The 22295-nt window shown below is 38.1% G+C and overlaps 1 protein-coding gene across 1 annotated transcript; it reads right to left on the reverse strand.

The window, feature by feature from the left end:
• Positions 1-12645: 12645 nt before the first annotated feature.
• On the reverse strand, positions 12646-15926 carry LOC114037343 (lysozyme C-like). Its single transcript, XM_027854180.1, has 4 exons — positions 15791-15926; positions 14670-14834; positions 13120-13186; positions 12646-12751 (listed from the first exon to the last, which is right to left on the reverse strand). Exons 1-4 carry the CDS (start codon positions 15924-15926, stop codon positions 12646-12648), a joined length of 474 nt encoding a protein of 157 aa, XP_027709981.1.
• Between the last annotated feature and the right edge of the window lie 6369 nt (positions 15927-22295).

The following is a 22295-nucleotide window of genomic DNA, read 5'->3' on the forward strand; positions in this document are numbered from 1 at the left end:
ATACTTAAATAACTCCTCTCAGAAAAAAGAAATTGAACAAGCCATCAATGAACTCCCTAGGAAAAAATCTCCAGGGCTAGATGGATTTGCAAGTGAATTCCATCAAACATTCAAAGAACAATTAATTTCAATACTATATAGACTAATTGGAAAAATAGGCAAAGAAAGAGTCTTAACAAATTCTTTTTATGATACAAATATGGTGCTGAAACCTAAACCATGAAGGGTCAAAAGGCAGAAAGAAAATTATAGACCAATTTCCCTAATGAATATAGATGCAAAAATTTTAAATATTAGCAAATAGATTACAGCAACTTATAGCAAGAATAATACACTATGACCAGGTAGGATTTATACCAGAAATGCAGGGTTGGTTCAATATTAGGGAAACTATCAGCATAATTGAGCATATCAGTAACAAAACTAACAGAAACCAGAAGATCATCTCAGTAGATGCAGAAAAAGCTTTTAACAAAATACAATACCCATTTAAACACTAGAGAGCATAGGAATAAACAGAGTCTTCTTTAAAATAATAAGTAGCATCTATCTAAAACCTTCAGCAAACATCATATATAATGGGACAAGATAGAAGCATTTTCAATAAGATCAGGGGTGAAACAAGGTTGTCCATTATGACTGCTGTTGTTCAATATCTTACTGGAAACTTTAGCTTTATCAATAAGAGAAAAAAATTGAAGGTATTAGGATAGTCAAAGAAGAGACAAAGCTATCACTCTTTGCAGATGATATGATGATATACTTAGAGCAGCCTAGAGAATCAAGTAAAAAAGTATTTGAAATAATAAACAACTTCAGCAAAATTGCAGGCTATAAAATAAACCCACATCAATTATTGGCATTCCTCTGTATTACCAACAAAGTCCAACAGCAAGAGATAGAAAGATAAATTCCATTTAAACTTGCTGTAGACATTATAAAATATTTAAGAGTCTACCTACTGAAACAAACCCAGGAACTATATGTACACAATTACAAAACACTTTCCACACAAATAAAGTCAGATCTAAATAATTAGAAAAACATTAGTTGCTCATGGGGAGGCTGAGCTAATATAAGAAAAATGACAATTCTACCTAAGCTAATTTACTTATTTAGCACCATACCCATCAAACTACCAAAAAAACACTTTGTAGAGCTAGAAAAAATAATAACAATATTCATTTGGAAGAACAAAATGTCCAGAATAACAAGGGAACTAATGAAAAGAAATGCAGGGGAAGGTGACCTAGCCATTCCAGATCTTAAATTGTATTATAAAGCAGCAATCATCAAAAATGGCTAAGAAATAGAGTGGTGGATCAGTGGAATGGGTTAAGTATATAAGACACAGTAGTCAATGACTATAGTAACCTACTATTTGATAAACCCAAAAACCTCAGCTTCTGGGATAAGAACTCACTATTTGACAAAAACTGCTGGGAAAACTGGAAAAGAGTATGGCAGAAACTAGGCAAAGACCAAAATTTCACACCATATACCAAAATAAAGTCAAGATGGGTTCATGATTTAGATATAAAGACTGATACTTTAAGCAAACTAGCAGAATAAGGAATAGTTTACCTTTCAGATCTGTTGAGAACAGAAGAGTTTATGACCAAACAAGAGATAGAGAACATTATGGAATGCAAAATGGATAATTTTGATTTCATTAAATTGAAAAGTTTTTGCACAAACAAAGCCAATGCAACCAAGATTGGAAGAGAAACAGAAAACAGAGAAAGAATTGTTACAACCAGTGTCCCTGATAAAGACCTCATTTCTAAAATATATAGAGAACTGAGTCAAATTTACATGATTTCAAGTCATTCCCCAACTGATAAATGATCACAGGATATGAACAGGCAGTTTTCAGATGAAGAAATTAAAGCTATGTATAATCATATGAAAAAATTCTCTAAATCATTATTAATTAGAGAAATGCAAATCAAAACAACTCTAAGGTACCACATCACACCTATCAGATTGGCTAACAAAACAGGAAAATGATGTGTTGGAGAAGATGTGGGAAAATTGGAACACTAATGCATTGTTGGTCGAGTTGTGAAATGATCCAACCATTTTGGAGAGCAATTTGGAACTATGGCCAAATGGCCATAAAAATGTGCATACCCTTTGACCCAGCAGTAGCACTTCCAGGGCTATATCCCAAAGAGATCATACAAATGGGGAAAATACCTACATGTACAACAATATTTATAGCAGCTTTTTATGTAGTGGCAAAGAATTGGAAATTAAGGGAATGCCCATTAATTGGGGAATGACTGAAAAAGTTGTGGTATATGAATGTAATGGAATATTATTGTTCTATAAGAAGTGATGAGTGGAAGGACTTCAGAAAAACCTGGAAAGACTTGTATGGACTGCTGCTGAGTGAAGTGAGCAGAATGAAGAGAACATTGTACACAGTAACAGCCACGTTGTGCAATGACTAATATTGATAGACTTAGCTCTTCTTAGCAATGCAAGGATCTAAGACATCTCTAAAGGTCTCATGATGGAAAATGCTATGCACATCCAAAGAAAGAACTATGGAGTTTGAATGCAGATCAAAGTATACTATTTGCTATTTTATTTCTTCTATTGTATTTTGTTTCCTCTTTTTGGTGGTTCTTTCTATTGTTTGTAATTCTTCCTCACAACATCACTAATGTGTAATGAGACTAGGAATGGTTCAAATAAAAGAAAAAACAACATGGGAACTAGTATTTAAACACGAAGTTCAGGTTGTGTCTAGATCAAAAGACTTGAAAAACAGATACAAAGTCTTTCAAAATAATTTACAAGGTTTTTCTCCTTTGTCAAAAGATAGGAATATGGGCTCCTGGTACTGACAGTTGACTTTCTCCTTTCCATGTGACTTCTGACTTCTCCATAGTTTCTCTTGCTTGCCAGTAATGGTTTCTAGACTGTGGCATCAAGAGCACACATATTCTAGAATAGTTTTAGAAGTGTTGCACAGAAAAGGAAGCATATGGGCAAAAAGAAATTATACGATGTGTTAATAAGTCCCTTCCGGGTAATGCAAACTAAGTAAATGTCAGCGAGGAAGTCATTAAACAGTTTCTTCACCAGGAAACCAGTAACACCTGTTGACCAAAAAGACATGTTTCAAGGAACTCTCTCTATAGACATAATTAAAGTTTTGCATACCTATAAACTATAACAGAAGAAATCAGAACCTGAGAATTCTCACTAGGTGGGCAACCTATGACAAGAACCTTATCCTAAATAAGTGAAACAACAAGCATTTATTAAATGCCAACTACATGTAATCACTGTGTTAGCCACTTACCGTAGAAATACAAATTGAGATTGTAACTATGTTCAAGAAGTTTACATTCTGTTGACTTTTCTACATTTCAAATCTATGAAAACAGGAAAGTTACAAAACAAATGTGTCAATAAAGCAAGAAAGAACTGAATGTCTTTCCAGCAAACTAGCAAAGATAATAATAAACAAATGGAAAAATCAGTGTTAGAGGAGCCTGAAGAAGATAGATACACATACATTTCTTTTAATTCTTTTTTTATTATGAACTTTAACTGTAAACAGGAAGATTCCAATAAGTAGAGAACAGAAAGAATGTGGTAGATGAATATAATGGAATATCATTGTGTAGTAAGAAATAACAGATATAAGGAACATGAAGAATAAAAGATTTGTATAGATTGATGCAGAACAAAAGAAGTAGAAGTAGGATCAATGTACAATGTAAAGTAAACAAAGCAATTGGAACAATTTCTAAAAGAAAAGTATACTCTAACTGTACAATCAATAATTATTATTATACATTACCTAATGAAACATAACACCTTCACAGCTGAGAGCTTCATACCTTGTCAGATGGAATTATGTTTCTCTTTCTTACATGAGAAAGTTAAATTCTGGGATGAAAGGAATGGAAAATTCAGAAATGATTTCCCTCTTTTATGTATTTCCTATTTGTCCTGTATATAGCTTGTTTTGTACGCATTTGTTTGCAGGTTGTCTCCTCCATTAGACTATAAACTGCTTGAAGACAGGGACTCTATTTTGCCTCTTTTGGTATTCCCAGGGCTTAGCCCAGTGCCTGAACATTGTAGGCACTTAGTAAAATTTTATTGAATTGAATTAAATATATAAACAAAAAGAGAAAATGAAACTTTTTTATGGAAGTTGGGGGAAAGAGGAAAGAAAAGTGAATGTTAGCAGTCCTCAGGATAGTCTAGACATAAATACTGAGAGAGAGAGAGAGAGAGAGAGAGAGAGAGAGAGAAATGTATTTTTATATGGGAGAATATATTAAACATTCCATTCTTCTATCTAACCTAACTAAAACCTCCTTTGCTGTACTACATCCTGCATATAGTAACAACAAATAGCAGAGGGGACTAAGTCTTCCCCTATCCCACACTCTTCACTTCTGCTCCCTTCTAATCATGGAGTGACTGGAATAACCTGTTTAGCCTTACTACTATGGATAGAGCCCTAGAGGCTGGGGCTGTGGGTAACAATAATTTCCCTGCTTCCTCAGACCTGTAACCCTGTGCCCACACAGATATAGTGTGGATTCACCAGGTTATGGAAAGCTGCAGGTCTGGGTGGTCAATGAAGAAGGTTCAGGATCAGAAGTCAATCACCACAATGGCTAGAATATCACACTAGAGATTATATTCAGTGAAGCTAGTTTGTACGTCCAACTGAGCTTTCATACTAACCTGGGGGATTTTGTTTGCTGTTATAGTTGTAGGACATGTCACTCCAGATTGGCAGAGAGAATGATGAATGTGACATGGTATTGAATACCTATGTAAATTGCAAAGTCAATGTTAGATGGTAGTTTTTGATTCTTGTTCAATTTTTTTCAGTTCCAAATTTTCTCCCTCCCCATTCCCCTTCTCCCACTTATTGAGAAGTCAAGAAAGAAGGATATGTAACTCATTACAAATATATAGATAGATAGATAGATAGATAGATAGATAGATAGATAGATGTATACACAGAGAGAGAGAGAGAGAGAGAAAGGCAGACACAGAGACAGAGAGACAGACACACACACAGAGCAGTGGGCACAATGGGGAGAATGGCATTTATATCCTGTCGAACAGCTAGCTTCTTTCTGCAGAAAGAAGGAATGGAGGGGAAGAAAAAAAAAAGGGTACATGCGTGTGTACGTCACGCACATGTATATTAGGAGAAGCCTTTAAAGAATGAATGACAGTTCTGCAGAAATGTTTCTGAAGAGAAACACAGGCAAGCCAGAGAAGGAAGAATTGGAGAGGAAGGAGACATGTTCCATCACGGGACCTGTGACAGAAGAGGCAAAGAAGATACTTCTCTCGCACCCATCCCTTCCCTGCACTATTTTTTACATCATTTTTTCAAGACAAAATAAATAGTCTGAAATGGAAATTCATGGTTTTTTTATTGAATCTTCTCTTAAAGTTCTGTTGTGTATATGGAAATGTTATCTATATTTTCTCTTTTTTATTTAAGTTTAAAAATGTGGAAGCATCCCTGAGATTAATATGTCCACTTTCTATGTTACCTTACCAGACAAGTCCACTGGATACAGAGGAAGACTGTCTGCTGAAAGCAGTCAATCAGAAGTTTGCAGTCACCCAAAGTCTTGCTCACTCCCAGACACACATGTTTGTGTTCTCTTGTTGACTTTGATAAGTTGTGGCCCCACAACCTGGCGCAAACCATCCTTGAGGTCAATGGTTTCTGCAAAACATTATGCCTCTGTGTCCCACATGTTCCTGAGAAAGACTGTCCATTCTTTTCCCCAAACAATCCTTGAACCTCCCCATGTGATATTTAAGCATAAATATCCCCTGCCTCTACTGGGCTATGGCTTCCTTTGCAGTTTATATAGGAGTTTCTCTGCATTGCTGTCTGATTTTCTTCCTAATAAAACTGTTCTGCTTTCAACTCAGCTTGGACTGCTCTGCAGTTTTGAAGGGTGAGCTTTCCCTGGTGGATATAATGAACAAAAACCTTTTTTAAAAATTGGAATTAAGGAGAAAGTGAGGAAAGATGACATGGAATAAAGAGCCCTGGAAAAAGGGAGAGGAAAGAGTTTGGGTGATTGACTTCTATTTCCTCATTAAGTTATGAGACAAGGGACTTTACAGAAATAGAGAGAGGAGGCTGTGGTGTGGCAGGCTTGAGGAGAGAAGAGAAGGTTGAGAACAGCTGCTCTGGGGAATGTAAAAGAGAGTTAATTTGAGAAAAGTAAAAGGATTGCTTTACTGTATTGAACACCCATTTGAAATTCACATACATTTGAATTGGACCCAGTCAACTTGGTCATGTAACTTCTTCTAGCAATAGCAGGTCAGTGGGAGTGAAGAAAAGAGACAGAAGGCTGAGGGCAGGGCAGTGACCAAGGGCTGGGATTTCATAAGACAAGGATAGTGATAAAATAAAGGAACAAGGCATTAGAAGTTAGAGTTGAACTGGCAGGGCTGAGATTAGGAAAGGAGGAAAATGAGTTCAGAGCAAGTGTGAGAGCCTGCAGAACACTGAGAGAAGGAGGGACTGGAGATCCCAGTGAATACAAAGAATGTTCTCCTCTCCACAGTTCCCCTCTTTCCAAATCAGGACATTTGTTCTTCCTCAGTACTGTAGGCACTCTTCTGTTCTGCACAATGTTTCAAAGATCAATGATGTAGTAATCCCATCTAATTCAACAATTTGACAAGTGTTGATTAGAGTTCTCCTATGGTAATAAAGTACAGAGAAAGATGGAATAATAATTGGTCATAGGTAGACATATTTTAGATTTTTTCAAAGAATGTTGTATTGATATTATTTCTTGTATTAGCATTATTTCTCAATCTGTCTTCTCTTCATTCCCCCATCCAGATAGCCATAGGGTTGATAGATAACTTGGAGCAGGATCTAGATTGAGGTATCAAGGAGGATAGAGTAGCCTTTAAAGGAGGAGAGTTCATGGACTGATGGCAGAGGAGGGTCTGAAATTTGCAATGTTGAATAGGGAGTGTGCCTCCTTCTGGTCCAGTGTGAGGAGAATATGAGAAGGTACAACCAGTAGGAGACAGGGAGGCCAGGGATACAGTGTCTCCTGGAAGTGTTCTGTGACTCCTAGAACATGAGAGGTGAAGGTGTAAAATGAAGGGAAATTTGTGAATGATCAAATGATAGAAAATTCCAGAAGGAATTAACAGCAGACAGAGTTGAATTGTGGGTTGAGAGGGGCCATCCTGGGGCAGGTGAGAATGAGAGAGTGGGGACAGGTAGCAAGGGAGAGAGATATTTTTATTTAGGCAGCTAATGTTTCTGTGTAACTGGGCTTGGGAGAGGAGGTGGTAGGAGCTGGCAGGTCACACAAGGTGGGGATGTATTTACTGGGGCTCTTGCCTTTAAAAGTTTGTAAATGGGTAGGAGGAAAGTTACAAGTACTAGGAAAGAAGTGATATTGAGCTTAGTGCTAGCAGCCCATAGATGAGGTACTAAGAGTAAGAAATCGGGTATCTGAGTCTTTCACCCTGACCCCTCAAGTAGAAGCCTGTTGTTGAAGACCATGATCCTGGAATGAAGGAATGTAGGGCCTAAGTCTATCAAATTTTGAGAGTATATAAAGCTGAGAAGAACAGATATACTCTTGCAAAGTTGAATCAGGATGAAAAGGACTTAAGATCTGAGACTATGAGTTTTTAAATTCACTTATTTCTGATTCTTGTTGTCTCATCTGTTGCACTGATATACCTTCAGGGTTTGCAATGTATATATACCTATAGGTATATATGTGTCTATATCTATCTATATACCTATCTATCTGTCTGTCTGTCTGTCTGTCTGCCTGCCTCTCTCTATCTACTCATTCAAACCTCACAACATTTACCTTTCTACTATGTAACCAGTACCAAATAATTTTGACAATTCCTATTTCATTATACAGTTGGAGGTCTGAAAATGCTATTCTTGTTTCATTTCTACCATTTAAAAATTATTTCTCTTGACATTTCAGATAATTTTCTTTCTCCAAGTTGTTTTTCTTATTTTGTCTGCATCTGTAAATCATCCCTTTGCTATTTTGGTTGGTATTTGACCATATCTGTATATTAAGATTCATAATATTTTCAGTTTTATTAAATATCCAAGGTGCAGATATGGACACTGAATATTTTGCAGAATAAAATTTCTAAGAAGAAATTTCAGCAAACTGTCATAATGTTGAGCAAAATGTATATAAACATATCAATATGTATATCTGCATAAGTTGAATTCAGGTGTGATTCTTGAATGTAATTAGTCTTTTCTTTTCAAACTTTATATTACATGGTTGCCTAATGAAGGTACACAAGTCTCCTTTTTAGTAGTTTCCACTGATTTCTGAAGAGAGACAGTTGACAGCCCCTGCCTGGTCAGGATTTTACCTTACACACATTTACTTTAAGATGTGGTCTCTGTACTTCTTTTTTCAAGAAATAAAGAATTTCTGTATTCGTGATATTAAATTGTCTCTTCATACCCAAACCTAAATATCATGAAGGATGATGTTATAAGTAGACAAGTTTCCTTTAAGTTTGAGTGTTCCTGGAAATCTAAAAACTGTAGCCAGAAACTAAACTATTATTAAACATTGTCTTTTAAACATTAGTTGCTTCACTCTGTACTGAATTTATTTTAGAAAATGATTTTTAAAAGAACAAATACAATATTTGATTTGATAAAGTTCCTTTAAAGGAAGAGGAATTATGATAAATTGAAGGACCTAAATATGCAGGCTATATAGATGGCAACCTTCAAGATATTTGGAAACTTTTCTTCCTTTACAATTTGGTTTCCACCTCAACCAGCAGAGAAAGGAGATAAAGCAATGAAAAAGTGAGCAAAACTATCCTTGGATAAATGTCCATTTTTGACATTCATGATATGGAGACATGGGGTAATATTTATAAATAGCAATTATCTATTTCAAAAAAGAAAAACAACATAAAAATCATCCTGATAGAAGTTTTAGCTTTGTAATTTTTAAAAAGAGGGTTGGGCTGTTGGATTTCAAAAGTTTCCACCAAGTCTGAAACTTCTTTGATTCTTAGTGTTGAGGCAACCAACAAATGAATCCATTATTCTATGCTCTGACCAAATTAGACTCTTTGGTGTCTGTGTTCTTCTCTGAATATCTACCATCTCTGTGTTTTAAAAAGGGTGGCAGGGGCAACTAGGTGGTGCAGTGAATAGAGTACCAGCCCTAGAGTCAGGAGAACCTGAGTTCAAACCCTGTCTCAGAAACATAACACTCACTAGCTGTGTGACTCTGGGCAAGTCACTTAACCCAAATTGCCTTACTAAAAAAAAATGGTTGTCCCCCAGGCACAGAGTTGTCACTCACCTCTTCCCTGCTATTTTTACCAAATAAAATCCCCCCTCTCTTTTAAGGTTCATCCCATGTCACCTCCTCCCTGTAGCATCTCAAGATCCATGCAAGTGAAAGTAATCTCAGTCTTCAAGTTTCAACTAATATTTTTTCTGTATGTCTCCTTTATATCTAACACATTTTGCCTTCTTTCATAAACATTTGAATACTTGTGCCAGTCGCGCCGTGCACTCTCTTCCTATAAGGAGCAGGCTGCCAAGGTCATACTTACCAGTCTTTGGAGCCCACCCGGATAAACACAGAGACGAGCCGATCAGGAGGTGCAAACACTCGAACTTTATTCAGAGGCCATCACAGCAAGGCCAAGCAGGAAAGCAAGAGCAAGAGAGCAGGAGCAAGAGAGAGTGAGCTCCGACCCCTACCGCCCCTATATACCTTCCTAGCCCCTCCTCCTCAGCCCGCCTACCAGTGAATGATTGTAGGATCAGATACCGGAAGGAGACGTCTGGGGTTAGTGCTGCACCTAGGGAGAGGACGTGACACAGGAGGCTAGGCCCGGATACAGGAAGGAGACATCTGGGGTTAGCGCTGCACCTAGGGAGAGGACTAGACAAAGGGAGCTCGTTCTCTGCCGTCCCACTCCCACGTGGCACAGCCCCCTGCCTCAGGAGCACATGCTCCGGCTACTTCCCCGTATCCTGTTGCTACCCCAGTTCACCACAACTCCACATGGCACAGCCCCCTGCCTCGGGAGCGTGAGCTCTGGTTACTTCCTAATATCTTGTCCCTGCCCCATCTTGCCACAACCACCACGTGGCACGTAGCCAACATCAGACAATCCCTCACAAATACTTGCCTTTTCCTTTCTATTTCGTTGCAAGCTTCTTGAAGATAGAGTTTATCTCAAGCATCTAGTACACTGCCATTGGTTATTAAAATGAATTTTACAAACTGTACCCACCAAACGCATTACCCAATGCTGAAGAAATCTATTCAAAACATATTAATAGTACCTGAAGGAGCATTCCTCTATCCTACACAACACCAGTCCCTATTATTATAGAGAATACCAGAATCCTCTTATTTACTCATGCTTTCAACCTACGAGCGAAATCTAACTCCTCACTCTATCTCATTCTCCATATCTAATCAACTGCCAAGACATCCATTTTCCACCCTGTAATATGTGTGTTCCCTAATCTATTCTGACACTTCCATCATCCAGGTGCAAGGTCTAATCGCCTCCTATCTGGATTATAACAACAGCCTTTTGGATGGTCTCCCTCCCGTAAATTTCTCCCCATCCCAGTTAATCCTCCATTCAACTCTACAAAGATCTTCCTAAGGCACAAATCTTATCTGGTCACCCCTTATCCAGTCAACAACTCCAGTGTTTCCAAATTACCTCCAGGATTAAATACAAAATCCCCTGTTGGTCATTTAAAGCCTTTTACAAGCTGGACCAAACCCACCTTTCCAATCTTGTTACATCTTACACTCCTACTGTACTCTACCATCCAGTGACATGAGTCTCTTAAATGTGCCTTGAACATGACACTCCATTTCTCAACTGCACACATTTTCTCTGGCTCTCTGCCTTTGCAAGAACTCTCTCCCTCCTCACTTTTGCCTCCTACCTTCTTTGACTTCCTTCAAGACTCATCTAAAGTCCAACTTTCTAAATACATTAAGATAAATTGCATCTAAGATCTAGATTGCATGAATCTAAATAATTCTTGTTGTGTGGAACTATTGACTTGAGTCCCATAATGGCCACTTATTGCCTATCAAACACCATTCAAACTCAGCCTGGATCACTATTCCCCCCGCCAACTGGTGCCTCCCAATTCTTTCAGTCTTATCTCATCATAGACAAATTGCCACAAGTGGTATACTTCTATTCTTTCCTGTTGCCTGTACATATCCTGTTTTTCCCATGCCTCCACTCTACTCAAGCTATTCCTGATACATAGAAGGTTGCATTTCTAACCAGCTGATTCCATCAATCTTTCCCTTAATGTCCAGTTCAACCACTATTTCTTTCTTTCTGTGAACTTCAGAATCAACAGTGACTTCTCCCTTTTGTACTTGGTTTGCATCTCACTTATGGACTTAAGGACAATTTTGAATTATAGATATATCATATACATACATACATACATACATACACATATATATATTTATATGTAGCATAAATATAGCTATATTTATGGAAAATCCAGCCCTTAGATCTTAAGCGCTATTAGGTTAGGGACTATGTCTTATTAAATCATTTTCTCTCTCTCACTACCTAGCACAACTCTGTGCACAGTAGGTACAAAATAAGTGCTCTTTTTAAACCTTCTAAGACCCCTGTAGTAATATCACATACCCTTTTGATTAAAATCTTAGGTCACTTGTGCTTCTGCTCATTATTCCATTCATGAATTATTGTTTTCCTTCAAGCCATGGAGATGACTCCTGGCCACAAAAACAGATTGGCAAAGGATTTTTAACCCAGAGAATTTGCAAATATTGCTTTCTCAGGTGAAATTCATGTCCTGCTACACTTCAGAGTGTGGGGGGGGAGTCACAGAAATTATAAAACAGAATAAGGGGTGCTATTCACACTTCAACAAGTCTAGTTTTGCATTTTCTTTCTTGCTTCTATTGACTTGATATTTTGGCTTCCAGGAAAGGAATGAAACAGAAAAGGAAGGCAAGGGAGTGGTCATGTGGACAGGAGAAATTAGGAGATCCCTGGAAAAAAAAGTTGGGGGTCCATAAAGAAACTACATGGGCATGGGATATATAGCACCATAAGTGGAATCCAGGAAAGGTCTCCATCAGAGAATAGAGATAGAGATCAAAAGCACTCAGGAGAAATGATCCTATGTTAATGAAACTTGCACTGATCATAAACCCTGTTGTGCTAGTGAGGGAGAAAGTGGATTTTTCTTTGAATCATGATTCTCAGATGGAGAGGGAATGCCCCTACCCTTGTTCTTTTCTGATGAGTGTGAGTGGGATTCCCCACAGCTGCACACATTTATGTGACAAGGTAATCAATTGGAAAGGATTGGAGATGAATAAATTGGGCTAGGTATTTTTTGCTTAATTCTGTATGAAATAAACTACATAATCATTTTATTTTAAGTCTCTGAATGAAGGAGTATAATGGGCAGTGAACTAGATTTAAAAACTCGAAAGTTTGGGGGCTCATGACATTCAATAGCCCAAAACATCATATTTTAACGTTTTGAACAATATTTCATTTCACACCGTTTTGAACCCTGCCAGCATGACCTCAATACTAGCTGCTTTGAGTATGACTAGAGTGTGGGCAGTGTAGCCTCAACATCTTCTCCTTCAGCCCCCTCTGGTGACCAGAATGAATACTGCAGCTTCTTAGCAAAGGACTATCTCCAGGAGCGCCCAAAAAAAAAGGACTTAAAAAGTCACTTGATTGGTGGCTCATGTAGAGGGCCTCCTTGTGGGCAATTCCAACATTGCACTTCCTTGTTCAATAATTATTACTATGATAAAATGTCCTTCTGTGCAATTAGGAAAGCAGCATCACACAACCCTAGGATTCTTATTAGGAGAGGTAGTGCTATTGAGTATTGTTTAAAAAATGATTGTTAATATGAATGTACTCTACCAACCCAGTTGATGTTATGTAATACACAAAAGAATTGACTTTATTTTATCTTTGAACATCCTCTCACACTGAACTTGCCCGTCACTGAAAGATGTGAATTATTATTTATAACGAATTAAAACATACCATGCCAGTAAACCTCCAACCTTCACTGCACAGTTTACTGCTTTAACGAGGTCATCTTCCAGAAGTTCTAAAAGAGAAAAGGAAGTAGACACAAGCAAGTTTCAAGTTCTTGTTATCTAAAAGAACCAATCTGACTTGTTCAGGCAGGAAAAACAATACTGTAAGATTCTTCTACTAAATGTCAGATAAATGGGACTGCAGTAGAGAAAGATCTGTTCTCTCATTTATTTCCTTTTAGACTTAAGTGGAACACAACACTTGAATCAAACTGACTGGAATTTCTATCAAGGCTTAGAAAGTTCTTTTCTTGGGGCAGCTAGGTAGCACAGTGGATAGGGCACCAGCCCAGAAGTAAGGAGGACCTGAGTTCAAATTCAGCCTCAGAACAAACACTTAACATTTACTAGCTGTGTGACCCTGGGCAAGTCACTTAACCCCAATTGCCTCAAAAAAAATGAAAATAAAAAAAATGCTTTTCTCTCCATAACCATTGGAAGCAGGCAGTTATTGCCATTTTTCAGATGAGAAGAATGAGAGGAGATGTGAATCATCCATAGTCAAACACGTAGTCAATGTTAATATCAGAACTTAAAGCCAAGTGTCTTGACTCCAGGCCCAGGGGGCAGGGTCCATGACAGCACGTTGAAGGTCATCTACTAAAAAATCAGAAACAAAGTCAGGCAAAAATGTAAATTTTTTTTCATTATTTTTTCTTTCAAACTAAAAAGGGCACTGAATTATTACTATTGTTATTATTATGGGGTTAAGTCATCCTTAAAACAAGCTATGATGAGAAAAAACTAGGGAACTGTCAGAATGAAGTGACTGGAACACAATCACTCAGCTGTCAAATCATGACAGATGAGGGGTTTAAACCCAGGTCTCCTTGCCACTAATCCCTGACTTCTAGTCAGTGCACCAAAATGACACAGAACAACAGCTTAGAAAGTCATAACAGCTCACTGGTCACAGAAAACAGTCAGGGCTAGAAGCAGCATAGCTACATGTCTTAGAGATTCTGGAGCTAAAGACCCAAATTCAAACCTCACATTGGACACTTCCTCCTCCTTGTATGACCTTGGACAAATCACTAGACTTCGCTGGACCTCACTTTAACCATCTCTGAAATATGGGTGATGAACTAGATGGCTTCTGAGATCTCATCTACATCTATGATTCTATAATGTGGACTAATGGGATCTGCCTCAATTGATGAAATTGCCATTACAGGCTTTCCCTAACCTAAGGGCATTTATTAGAGGAACCTAGCATAGTTAGCTACCTAAAATGAAAAGAAAATTTGAAGGGTTGTGTCCATTCCATCTGATTGATTACATTCCAGTCGAAAGGACTAAGAAATGACTCTCCTAAGAAAAGATAGCCTATTTTATCTTAGGAATGACGAGGCAGGAACTGGAAAGTTAATTAGAAATGAGGACTTTCTTATTAGCTTTCTGAAGCTTCTTCTCTTCTGTAAGGCTTTAATCTGCATAGCTATTTACCTTTTGGAGCAGTGTCATTATACCCTCAATCCATAAGGTTGCTCTTACCTGAGCAATTGACTCCACACCTATTCAATGAATTTGGTGTCTTGCCATCATCACACCAGTAGCGACTATTGATCTGAAATATCCCATAATCGGTGCTTTGATCTTTAGGGCTGTAGTGTGTAGCTGTGGTGTTCAAATTACTCAATGCTTCTACCAAGCACACCCCTGTGAATGATTTATTTTAATAGTGATTATTTCATATCCAATCATATTTATCCAGTAAAACCCATTCACCTGAATTGATGTAATCCTCTTGATCACTGATATCCTCTCAGCCCCCCACCCTATATTCTTCCATTCCTAGACATTGACATCTTTGCTCTTCCTTGAACAAGTTGTTCTGTGTCCTGACTCATCATACTCACTATCTGTTGCTCATGCCAGCAAGGAGATTATAGCAATATATCAGAAAGGTCATGCACTATGATCAGGGCAGATTTATACCAGAAATGCAAGGCTGGCTCAATATGAGGAAAACTGTCTGCATAATTCTGGTGAACAATTTGGAATTTTACCTCCAAAGCTGTTAGACAGAGATGGAAACCATCATCGCCAGCTAGTGTCCCTTAACACTGGAGGGCAGGAGCACTCCTGATGTGCTGTGCTCTGAGGCAGAAGGGTCTTTTTGGCCAGAATTTCTGGCTCTTGTCCAAAAACCTTGAAGTCTTTCCTAAGAGGTGTCACCTTCTCTAAGTGACTGCATCAACAGCAGGGAAAATCCTTCAGTTCATCAATCTTTTAAGACTTCAGTGAGTGTTGAAGTGGGGGAAGTTGCAATGGGTAGGGCATGGGAGCATGGTTAAGGACCTAACATAAAATGTGAACTCAGATTATGAAAACCCATAGGGAAATAAACATGCTAATTTAGGACAATGGTTTAGAAGGAGATATTAGGTCAAATTTTAAATTAAATGAGGCTTGAATTCCCTATCACCACCCCTGTCATCTTCCTCATGAAAATTTGGCTGCTGAGTCATCATGGTGATATTTACAAACTGAGAATTTTTCTTTCAAATTATATTAACACCTAAAAACTGAAAATATAAGAACAAATAGTGCATTCCTTTCAAGCTGTCACCCCCATTGTTAGCCTCCCCCTTCTAGTGTCTGTCGATATCAACAGGAGATCAGGAAAAAATCATGGAGTTTATCCACATGTAGCTGATGTATTCTTTTTACAAATTCACACCTTTCCATTTTCTTACCATGGACGGCCTTGGTGAGGAAAATGAACCCTAGATGAAGGACTACCTTCATGTTGCCTGTGTAGTTAAACTGTTTGGGATGAGATGTACCTTAGTATTTAACTTCTTTCTTAAATTCCTCTTCCTTCCTCCACACCATATCTATGTGGAAATCAATATTGATATACGGCTACATTTTCCCACTTCCCCTAAGGGCAGAAGACATAGTAGATGGCATGGCATGACAACTTTCTCTCTATTCCAAAGTCCAATTAGGGTGAGGAGAGGGGAGATAGCTTCTGGTTGCCTAGTGTTACACCAGCCTTACCTAACATTAATGCATCTGATTTCCCAGTGAATAAAAGTGTAATATAGGAAAATCAGGTTCAAATAATAGGCTAAAATTCACCTTCCTCAAGGCTAATCACAATTCAAAGTCAGAGGATCACAGAAATATTTAACAGGTGAAAGCCAAGGACAATCATGATCCACATATATAAAACACAAAAGAGTCAAAAATCATAGAATTTCAGAGCTGAAATGGAAATCAAACCATTCCCAACCTATATTCAACTGTAATATTCTCTGCAACCAAGTGATCAATAGTCATACAACCTCTGCTAGAATCCAAAATCTACTGACATTTTTAACAACTTTGATACTTTTATTCACTTCATCTGAAATAATCTATGTGAAGCAACTCATAAAGTTAAATCACTGTATAAATATCAGTTATTATAATTACTCATGGAGTGGAACAGAAGCTTGGATATTGCAATATGGTAAAACAATTAATAAGTACTTTATATTTGGCTTTGAAATGTTTTATAATCATTAAATATGAGAATTACAGTCATCAAGAAGAGATAGATTAGATTTTTCAGCCTCTGTAATGATAGCAGAGCTAGGAGCAATGGGTCGATATATAAACTAAGGCTAAACTAAGGACAAGGAGAATTAATGGACTTTATTAAAGTTGGTCAAGGTAGCTACACATCCCTGGAGATCAGTGATGGCTTCAAGGTGAGGCCAACTTTAATTGGGAAAGGTAATAATGCGTGAAGGCAATTCAGATAGGTCAATGTCAGCCAAACAGGCTGAGCCCGTCCATCTCAGGTAAAGGGAGAAGGTGGACTTGGCTTCCCTTTGCCTTTCCCAATGGAACCTCCACCAACACTGATTGACAATTTGTGCTGGGAACAATGGATCAGTGAGCCAACATAACTTTCAATGGTATACTCCCCCACCTCTTTTCTGATACTGTCACCTTCCCCCAACCCCACATAGTCCTTCATCACTGCACACCTGAACTATTATCCAATTTTCTTTCCCTGCCTCAAGTCTCTCCCTACTCCAGTCAACCTTCTTCTCATTTTTCAAATGTCACTTCACACCAACCACATTCTATAAACCCAATGGCTTGCTTTTACTTTTAAAATCATATATAAAATTATCTGTGTGGTATTCTAGCCCCTTCACAACCTGGCTCCTTCCTAATTTTCCAGTTTTGTTTTGTTTTTTTAAACCTTGGCCCAACATATTCTGTGGTCCATTTACATTTGCCTCTGCTCTCCCTTCAACAAGACACTCTATCTCTTGACTTTGGACATTTTCACTGGCTGTCCCCCACATTTACAATACTCTCCATGCTCATCTCCACCTCCTGGTTTCCTTCAAGCTGCATATAAAATTCCACCTTCTAAGGATGCTTTTCTTGACTCCTCTGAAAGGTATTACCTTTCATCTCTTAATCCTCACCAATTTATCCTGTATATATATTTTGTTTGAACATAAGTGTTTGCATGCTGTCTGTCCCATTAGACTCGGAACTCCTTGAAAACAGAGACTTTCTTTTGCCCAGCACTTTACACAATGCCTTGCCTTTAGTAGGTACTTGATGAATGCTTGTTGACTGATTGCCTAAGACATTGGATATATGTGGTGCAGCTGATAAAGTGCCATACCTAGAATCTGGAAGACTCATCTTCCTGAGCTCAAATCTGACCTCACACACTTACTTATTTGCTTAGCTCTAAAGTGATCTGGAGAAAGAAATCGCAAACCACTTTACTATCTTCACCAAGAAAACTCCAAAAGGGGGTCACCAAGAATCAGACACATCTGAAATGACTGAACAACACAAATGATTTCTCAATAGCTGAAGGTCTTGCCAGCAGAGGCTGTGTAATCGAAAGGATTACAGACTGAGAAGTACTTTCACTTTAGGTTTGGATCTTAAGACATAATGACACGTACTCAGTATAAACTTAACGATCACATTTATTTTACAATGATTAATAATGATTAAGGCAACACAAGCATATAAAGACAAGAATAACATTCAATGCAATAAGTATTAATCAAAATCAAGAAAAGGAGGAATAAGAAAAGAAAAGATACACACTCACTGACCAGGCAAGCTCAAATACCTACGAGACAGGGGAGACTGGAAAAGATCAAGAGGTCTGATCAGGAGGCTGAAAGAGCAGCGTCCTGCTCTTAAACAACAAGGACCATGCACGAGTTCCACCCTTGAACAACAACAGAGAATCGGTGTCCCTATCTCTGACATAAAAGAATTCCAAAGAACCCCCTTTCAGATGTCCCTTTTATATCTATGTAAATTAGGGAAAAACAACCTTAATATTTTGCTTTGTGTACATATCCTTGGTGAGCTCAGGTCCTGGATACACACACATTCTAAGAAAGGTGAGAGCTTGATCAGGGCCCCAAATACCTGTTTGTTGTGTAAGTCTCCAAGGAGTGATCAGGTCCTTGGAGAGTTACAAACCTCTCTCAAGAAAAATGTTCCTTGAGATCAGAATTGCTTTCCCAGGTAACATAGTTTGTTGTTTACTTAATGTTTCATCTCCATGATAACCTTGGCCATGCATGTTAACTTCACTGTACATTCTTTATGTCAGGTCATGACATAAAGGGGCTCACAAAGGGTTTCACAAAGGGGCTGGGGAAGATCTTCCTCAGTTTCCCTCACAGGCTGCTATAAATACTTTTGCACATATAAGTCCTTTTCCTTTTTGGTTTGTTTTTTTTTATCTTTTTTGCTTGCAGAACTAATAGTAGTATTGCTAGGTCAAAGGGTATGCATGGTTTTATAGCCCTTTGGGCCTAGTTCCACATTTCTCTACAGAATGGTTGAATCAATTCACAATTCCACCATCAGTGCATTAATGCCACATTTTTCCCACATCTCCTCCACCATTTGTCATTTTCCTTTTCTGTTCTATTAGCCAATCTATTAGGTATGAGGTAGTACCTCAGAATTATTTTAATTTGCATTTCTCCAATCAATAGTGAGTTAAAGTATTTTTACAAATGGTTATAGATAGTTTTGGTTACTTCATCTGAAAACTGTCCATATATTTTGATCATTTATCAGTTGGGGAATGGCTCTTACTCTTATAAATGTGACTCAGGTCTCTATATGTTTGAGAAATGGAGCCTTTATCAGAGAAATTTGCTTCAGATGTTTTTCAAAGTTACTATTGCTAACTGTACTTCCCTCCATCCAATCCCCACCTCGTTTATTCTCTTCTCTCTCTTCTTTCACCCTGTCCCTCCTCAAAATGTGTTTTGCTTCTGTCTACTCCCTCCACCAATCTGCCCTCCTTTCTATCACACCTCTCTCCTCTTATCCCCTTTGCCTTCTACTTTTCTGCAGGGTAAAATAGATTTCTATACACAAATGAGTGTGTATGTTGTTCCATCTTTGAAATGAAAAGGTTGGACTGAACCTTGCAGAAATGTTTTTCAGCTCGAATCTATTTTGTGTTGCCTCTACTTTCCCACCACTTTTCTACTCTTCCACCTCATACAATCTGCATTCTGATCCTGGCACTCCCTCTGCTGAAGCTGTTCCTGCAAGGATTGTTGGCTTCTTAGAGACCAAAACTAGTGACCCAGTGGCTGTTTCTTAGTGTGTGTCCTCACAGAGCTTGCTGGGGCCTCTGACATGGAGGGTGATGTGATGAATGAACTTAAAAAAGATATTCTGACCTTGCCTGCAACTTGACCCTGACTCTTTTTTTCCCTATTAATCTTAGTCCTAGCTAGACATTGAAGGACTGTTTATGGTATTTCCTCCACGGAAGGGCTGGCTACCCATCCTGGAAACAGACATTCATAAACAGGAATACTCTCAAGGATAGTTTTGAGAGCAGCTCCTTTCTTTTTTTTTTTCTTTTTTCTTGGCTAAGCAATGGGGTTATGTGACTTGCCCATGGTCACACAGCTAGTAAGAGGCCGGATTTGAACTCAGGTCCTCCTGAATCCAGGGTAAGTGCTCTATCCACTGTGTCACCTAGTTGCCTGAAGAGAGCAGCTCCTTTCCCCCAGATCACGCATTTTTTGGCTAATTGTCTTCTTTGATAGAAGGAACTACTAAAAGCAGGTTGCCCAACTTTATCTTTGGAGTCTCCCCCAAGGTGCAGATGTGTAGCAAGGGATTTTCTTATTGGGACTCTGGAGGCTGAAAACCAGGACTCCAGCCCATGTGATCCAGATGTAGATGGTTGCTGTGATGGTGATGGTTGATTGTGACAAGGTTGGATGCCCATTGAGACTTAAGTATGTTATTGTTACCTATTGGGACTTACTAACTCTTATTCTATTCTACTTACTAATCTTAATCTTATTTTACTATCTTAATGACAAATACTTTTACTATATACTTACATGTAAATCAAACTTGAGACTCTGTCATTTCTAAACCAATCTGAACCAAAACTAATTTAAACTGCATTAAATAAGGCTGCTAGGCAACACATTTTTTGGGAACATCATGAACAGGATTGGTTTTGAGATGCCATTGTTCTCAAGGAAAACAGCCCTGTTGACTGACAACATTCCAGGGTGGGAAGATGTGTTTTATGCCTTCTTAGATAAGGAATGGGCTGCGGGAACAGGCCCTTGTGAATATTGGGAAGGCAAATTGAAGAAAGCATAACCTGTGGATGTTTTACACTGTTTAGAGAGTATCTCTTTAAGAAGGGGGAGGGGGAGATCATTTGACAGTTTGCCAAAGAGGCTGGGCTCTCCTGGCTGCCCATCAGCTCATGCACTAGCAAAAGGACAAACTAGTGGGAAAAAAAAAACTCCAGCAGAAAAAAAATGTCTGATTTGTGTAAGGGATTTCTGAAAAGTCTCTCTGAGCTTTTGGATTCTCCCTGTCATGTTTTGTGTGTGTGTGTGTGTGTGTGTGTGTGTGTGTGTGTGTGTTGCTCTGTCTGTATTTGTTCAGTGTTAATGTCTCTGTGTGGTGTGAGTGAGTGTCTGTGTGTAATCTAATACCCTGTAAGATTTAAAAGGCAGCTTTCTCTTTTCTCCCTCTCTCCCTCACTCCCTGATTACAGCAGCCTCAGAGGAATGGGTGGATGAAAGAGGGAGAGAGAGAGAGAGAGAGAGAGAGAGAGAGAGAGAGAGAGAGAGACAGGGATACTTTATTATTTAGGTTATATGATTGGTAAAAGGGGACTTTATTCAAAGTCCACCAGAGGGATAAATAGATGGAAGGAAAGGCAAGAAAGTTTAAGCATGTAGAAATGAGAGGAGTACGGGTAAAAAGAAATGCATAATCTATTTACCCAAACTCTGTGGACGGAGGGTTTGAGAGTAACGGTTTGGTAACTTTTGGAAAATTGTAAAAATTGTAAACTTGTAAATTGTAAAAAATTATAAATTCAATTGTAAATTTAAAAAATTCTCTCTCTCCCTCTACATTCTAACTGGCCAAGTTTTGAATGTGGAGGAAGAGGCAAGAAAGAAAGAGAGAGAAACTTTTCTCCTCAGATCAAGGAGAGGCAGGTTGACTAGTACTTAATCTTTCCTGCCTCACGTAAAAGAAAAAAGTTTTTGTGTACCAGAACACAACCAAAAGGTAATTGAATTCATTCTGGTTGTATTTTAAATGAAATGTGTCACTTCTAATTTGATGCCTAAAATAAGTTAGAATTTATTATACTGTTTGACACTAAGGCAAATTGGGAAAAATGTATGGACCTGAAATTTGCTAAGTGGGTAACATTAAGCAAGTTACCTCAATATACTTCACATGATTGGAAGGTGCCTAACACAATGACTGGCAGAGGGCAGGTGCTATAAATGTTAATTATTATTATTATTATTAGTTCTTTAATCAGATATGACCAGTATACTATGCCTATGATGATGAGATACCGAATTTTCTATGTAAGGTAATTTGGAAATGCATTCAACAGTATTGGAGTCACCTGATTGGTAATGTGTTTCTTTCAAGTTTTAAACATCTAATATTGTTTTAAATTGGTAAGCTTTTGTATCAGTTATGTCAAGCAACTTTTGATAACTTAGATGCTATTAAAGTATGAACTGAAAAAATTAAACAATGGTTTAAAAAAAATCGTGTAAAACCAAGTATATTATTTTATCAGTCTTGCTAACCTTG

Source organism: Vombatus ursinus, unplaced genomic scaffold (genome assembly GCF_900497805.2).
Source record: "Vombatus ursinus unplaced genomic scaffold, bare-nosed wombat genome assembly UNPS02010320.1, whole genome shotgun sequence".
NCBI classification, from domain to species: Eukaryota; Metazoa; Chordata; class Mammalia; order Diprotodontia; family Vombatidae; genus Vombatus; species Vombatus ursinus.